The 6224-nt window shown below is 34.3% G+C and overlaps 1 protein-coding gene across 1 annotated transcript; it reads left to right on the plus strand.

The window, feature by feature from the left end:
• Nucleotides 1-1325: 1325 nt before the first annotated feature.
• LOC144961747 (uncharacterized) lies at nucleotides 1326-4963 on the plus strand (the record flags this gene model as incomplete). The annotated part of the gene is made up of 4 exons (XM_078894837.1): nucleotides 1326-1388; nucleotides 1843-1943; nucleotides 2981-3109; nucleotides 4798-4963. Coding segments are annotated over 4 exons (459 nt in total), but the record flags the coding sequence as incomplete, so codon positions are not given.
• Between the last annotated feature and the right edge of the window lie 1261 nt (nucleotides 4964-6224).

Consider the following 6224-nt stretch of genomic DNA (forward strand, 5'->3'; position numbering starts at 1 on the left):
AATTTTAAAATTTAAAAAGCTTTTTAATCGGGCCTTTTAAATAAAAACGGTGCGGGGAACACAAAGTTTTGACCTACCTTCATTGTCATTTTAAAATGAATAGATCTTGTTATAGAAAGTTAAGTGCCAGAGGCCCATTTATGTTTGAAAAGGTTTTAAGGATAATTACAAAGTAATTGATGAAATACATAATCTTTTTTTTTTTTTTTTCAGGTATCACATAACGATGCCAGTTCCACCATTTATCATGAGGAAACCAAAATTCATCATTTCACATTCTTTTAGTATTATCATTAGACTCGATTACTGTGATAATTTCATATTTTTTTCCCCATACATTCACATAATATCATTCATGAATATTTGTATTGAAATGATATCGAAATAAAAGTTTGTTTCTATATTTTTTATTATTAAGTTGGTTTTTTCCTACAATATAAATTTGAATAAAAGAAACAAAACAACACCAACCAAAAAAAAAAAAAAAAAAAAAAAAAAAAACAAAAACAAAAAAAAAAAAACAACCCCAAAATCTAAAAGGGCTTCAATAATCATCTGCTGACAAGTTTTCCAAATATAAAAGGTAAAAATTTAATTTTCATAAAAATTTTGAAGATAAACTTATAACAGGGAGGATTTGAATTCTCTCCTATTGTCATCAAATCACTAATATTCAGCAGGAAAGCACAAGATTGCTCTTGGATTTTTTTTGTCGAACTTTTGTCTTATTTTTTTCTTAGATACTTGCTTCCCTTGATCTTATGCTTTTGACTGTTCTTTTTTATTTTTTTCTGGAATGACGTAAAAGTGTCAAAAAGCACCTTAAAATCTCAAAAAAAACAAACAAATAAACAATGTCTCATAATTTTCTATTTATTTCCTCATGATGTTACGGGAGAGTATTTCAAAGGCGTGACTGTTGTATTGAACCACTCATCTGCTGAGTGCAAAGTTGTTTTTTCTACAGTCACAGTAAATACCCGGGTTTCTCTCTTAAGAAGCCTATCAAATGTGTAAGACCGGGAAGACCAAACATCTGTCAATGTCACACATCGTGTTTAAGCATTTAAAACCCTTTATTTACAGAGTTACAATCATGCAAAAACTTGATGCTCATTTGAAGTTTAGTTAGAAGAAGTAAGTCATTTTTCAAATATGATCAATCGTATCAAAAAGTAGTATGCTGGAGTGAACCTGATGCTTAAAATAACATTTTGAATTTATTTAAAGAAATTGAGTTAAAATAAACATCTTCATTGTTTCTTAAACTTCGAAAACAAAATTTTCTAATTATAATCATTTGACTTTTAATTTTCTTCTTCAAGTTCATTCCACATAATACTAGATCGACGCAGAAGGTCACAAATCTGACCTATCGTCTCAAAACGGTATTCTGTCGGGATGAACCAGGTACCAAAATGTGATTTTAAATAAAAAATTATGAGAAATTTGAGATTCTATTGTTTGTCACTCTAAAAAACCACATAGATTGTCGTCAAAAAAAACGCATAAACTTAACTGAAGATTATTTTCCTTTATAAATTCGATTTTGAGCATCTAAATTACTCCAACATAATACTGTTTTTGGCTGTATATGTCATAAATTAATTTACAATAAAATACAGTAAGATATTGTGCCAGCACGAGAGGGACATTGGTAAATTACATGGTATAGAATAGTAAATGTATTTTTCTTAAAATTCTCATATCACTTCTCTCTTGCAAAGTGCCATTGAACAAGTTAGGTCGATATTGGCGTTATATAAAATTTATTTTTTATTCATAAATAGATTTATTGTGGATTCAAGGAAGTCTCAATTATTTTCCACATTCATCTCTTAGGCAGAGCAAATGTTGACTGGAAATGACCCCACCATTACTGTCGTCTCCTTATTGTCTTCTTGCTGCACAATTTTTGCTGACAGTCCATTCCACACCTTGATGTAATCCATATATTATGATCTAGTTGGCTAGCTATATCTCTTTTCCCATCCACCTTTTCTTGCATATATTTTACTTTTAATAAGGTCTAAACTGTTGTTCCAATCCATAGTGACGTATCTGACGAATCCCTGATTTTCAAAGTTTTGTTTTGATTATACTGTTTATACTAAAACTAACATCCATCGTATGTCAAGGGGTCCTTATCGCTTAGTTGGTGATCCTAGGTGAAGTCTAGATTTTTTTTTCGTACATGCCGCGTCGAAGTGCGTAATTTTAAAATATTTTACACATATGTAGAACGCACTGTGTTATCAGAGAGCATTTTTTTGTTTTTTTTTTGGGGGTTTTTTTTTTTGAGCTCTTTTTACATGAGAGCGGAATATGTGATGTTACATCAGTTAATAATTATTAAGTACTCGTCTTATTATTGTCAATGATAATAATTCTCCCCCCCCCCCCCCCCCCTTTCCCCCCCCCCCCCCCCCCCCCCAAATAAAAACAAAGAAAAAAACCTTGAGTCATTATAATAGGGTAACCCACTAAGATGTGCTTAAAGTGCCTTTTAAGGGGTTCCAAGCTAGTAAATCGTCTAGCAGCACTTAACATGTATGATGTGACATATGCTGCCATTGCCATTTTTTTTTTCCACTACTGGGTGGGGATTCCTACCTCCCATAGTGGGCAGGAGGTACTTTCTGTGTCTTCCATCCCCTCTGATCTGTTTTCCAGTCTGTACTCTACCGCCAATCCACGGCCACACATCATAATAATCACAATTATTATTGATAAAAATAAATAAATTAAAAATATAGTAAGGGACACATTCCTGTTAAATTCTCATCATGTAAGATAGTTCAAACTGTCAGTTGATGTTTGATACAAATGCAATAACTAACCATTATCTGGAGTTACTGCTTCTCCTTCCCTTTGTCGGCAAATAAAAGCTATTATGATGTGTCGCTCAAGGACGATCCGGTGGCGAAAGACAAACTCGATTGGCTCTCTAAGACCGTGTAGTTTTAACTCTTAATTGAAGGTCTTCGGCTATCACCAATCCGTGGCTAGCACCCATCCGTGCCTCGCACCCAGTCCGTGCCCAATCCCTGTTGTCAGTCATCGCCGACACCAGAACCTTTCTGTCAGCCCATAACTACAACACACTGTTGTGAGGTCCAGAAAACCCTGGGAGCAGGAGCCAATCCTGGAACTAGCTGATACATTTACCCCAATCAAGCAAGCCGGCTGGATAAAGATAAGCCAAACGGGCTTATATACCATTTTCAAATGTATTTTCCACGGACACAAATGATTACAAACTAAATAAATCAATCAATCATAAATAAATCATTAAATAAATCAATAGATAAATAAATAATAAATTAGATCCACTGAATTAGAGCTATTCTTCCTCATATTAAATAAATACTTATTCTTTCTATCTTTTCCTGTAACAATCTAATTAAACTTTATGTATAGAATTGTTATTATTGTATTGGGCGTTACTATTGTCTTGACTCACTTGTTATTAATACAATTAAGTTATAAGGGACCCTAAGGCAATTCTTAATCACCCCTAGATTAAACCTGAGCCGTTTGTGGTGTAGGTTGAGTGGCGCAGCTGGTAAAGAGAGCCATAGCGCGCATACTAGTTCGAATCCAGACCATTGAGCTATCGGTTGGACTCGAACCCACAAATAATAACACACAACCCCCCCCCCCCCCCCCCCCCACAAACCCCTCTTATTAAGAAACCACATTTGACCCTGACAATTTGATAAATTACCGCCCTGTATCCGATCTTTTCTTCATCTCTAAGATTCTCGAGAAAAATGTCATGAAAAAACTGAAAGACCACCTTTTGGCAAATAAACTGATCGAAAAATATCAATCTGCATACCGAGAAAGAGACTGTACAAAGACGATGCTTTTGAAAATTGTCAATGGCTTTTTGTTATCGTGTGACAATGGCGAAGTGTCAATTCTTGGACTGCTCAACTTGTCAGCTGCGCTTGACACTATCTACCACTCACTTTTAATCCAGAGCCTTTCTAATATCTATGGCATCAACGATATTGTACTGCGATGGTTTGCATCGTATCTTACTGGTAGAACCCAGACCGTTTTAGTTAATGGCAAATAGTCAGACCCCTACGACTGAAGTTTGGAGTTCCTCAGGGCTCGGTACTCGGTCCTGTACTTTACGTCCTGTATGCAATGCCACTTGGGCGAGTCATTTCTGCACATGGTGTGAATTACCATCTATATGCCGATGATACGCAGTTGTATAAATCCGCTGTACCATCGGGCATAAATACGGTTTCATTTGATATTGTGCAATGCTGCTCGTCTATTTGGCATTGGATGCCTTAGCATAAATTAAACTTAATGATGCCAAACGGAGATCATGCTTTGCGTCACTCCGTCAAATATTAAAAAGACAATATTACCATCGATACTTGTTGGTGATTGTCACATCAGTATTAATCCAAAGCGAAAAATCTTGGCGTTGTGCTCAACGACTGTTTCAGCATGGAACATCAATAAACCATATGATCAAAACCATGAATTTTGAGTTAAAGAGAATCCATCGAATGAAACAATTCATTCCTCTCCATTTGCTGAAGAGGTCGTTTGTGCATTGATACTGTCACGCCTTGATTACTGTAACTCGCTACTTGCTGGTCTACCTGACATAAAACTCGAAAAGCTATAAAAAGTTCAGAATAGAGCAGCAAGGCTTGTCCTAGGTATTTATTGCTCGGTGGGTGTCTTGAGGGGATTACACTGGCTACCAGTTAAAGCTCGTATTGAATACAAAATTGCTCTACTCTGTTTTGATGCCATCAATTCAAGAAGCCCTGCCTGCATTCAAGACTTGATTGTCCCCTACGACCCCACTCGAAACATCAGGTCCTCAAAATTGTATCACCTTCAAATTCCAAAAACTAATCTTAAACGTTTTGGCGACAGATCATTCAGTAGTGTAGGCCCCATCACTTGGAATTCACTCCCACTGTCAGTAAGACTTGAAAACAGCGTTGATAAATTTTTAAAAAATCTGAAAACCTATCTCTTTGGGAAGTATTTAAATTAGATTATGCCAGGAAATATTGCAAAGTGCATACGTGCGGGCGTGCGGGTATGTGTGTGTGTGTGTGTGTGTGTGTGTGTATGTGTATGTGTGTGTATGTACTCAAATATACATTTAGTTAAGTGTGTGTATGTTTGTGTATGTATGTTGTGTATATTTATGTATATGTATATGTATTCTATGTATATTTAGTGTGTAAATGTATACGATATAAGTTTGTGTGTTTATATGTATGTTTATGTTTATATATATATATATATATATATATATATATATATATATATATATATATATATCTATATATATATATAAACATAACATACATATATATATATATATATATATATATATATATATGTGTGTGTGTATGTGCGTGAGTAATATATCTATGTACAGTGTGTAAATGGATGTTTGTGAGAGTGTGTGTGTAATTTGATGCGTGTGAGCTTGTGTCCGTTTGTTCGATTCTGCAGTGTGTAATGTTTTTAACTGATGGCCAATGTGAAGCGCTTCGAAGCTTCGTCATAAGCACTATATGAATGTACATTTACTATTATTATTATTATTTTTATTATTATTATTATTATTATTATTATTATTATTATTATTATTATTATTATTATTATTATTATTATTATTATTATTATTATTGTTCCTCCTGCTCCTTCTCTTTCTACCACTGGTTTTTCAACAGCAAGAATAATAACAACAACAACAATAACTACTGTTACTCAACTACTACTACTAACTACTACTACTACTACTACTAACTACTATACTACTACTACTACTACTACTACTACTACTACTACACTACTACTACTACTACTACTACTACCTACTACTACTACTACTACTACTACTACTACTACTACTAACTACTACTACACTACTACTACTACTAACTACTACTACTACTACTACTACTACTACTACTACTACTACTACTACTACTACTACTACTATTTACTACTACTACTACTACTACTACTACTACTACTACTACTACATACTACTACTACTACTACTACTACTATCAATAATGATGAGAGGGGGGGGGGGGGTGACAATGACGACAACAAAAACAAAACAACAACAACAACAACAATAATAATGACACATTTTGTTGGGTTTTTTTTAAAATACACCAACTATTATTACCTTCAAATAAGGTGAAACACACCGTAGC

This window comes from Berghia stephanieae, unplaced genomic scaffold, assembly GCF_034508935.2.
Source record: "Berghia stephanieae isolate SIO BIC M18660-M18661 unplaced genomic scaffold, UCSD_Bste_1.3 scaffold3940, whole genome shotgun sequence".
NCBI classification, from domain to species: Eukaryota; Metazoa; Mollusca; class Gastropoda; order Nudibranchia; family Aeolidiidae; genus Berghia; species Berghia stephanieae.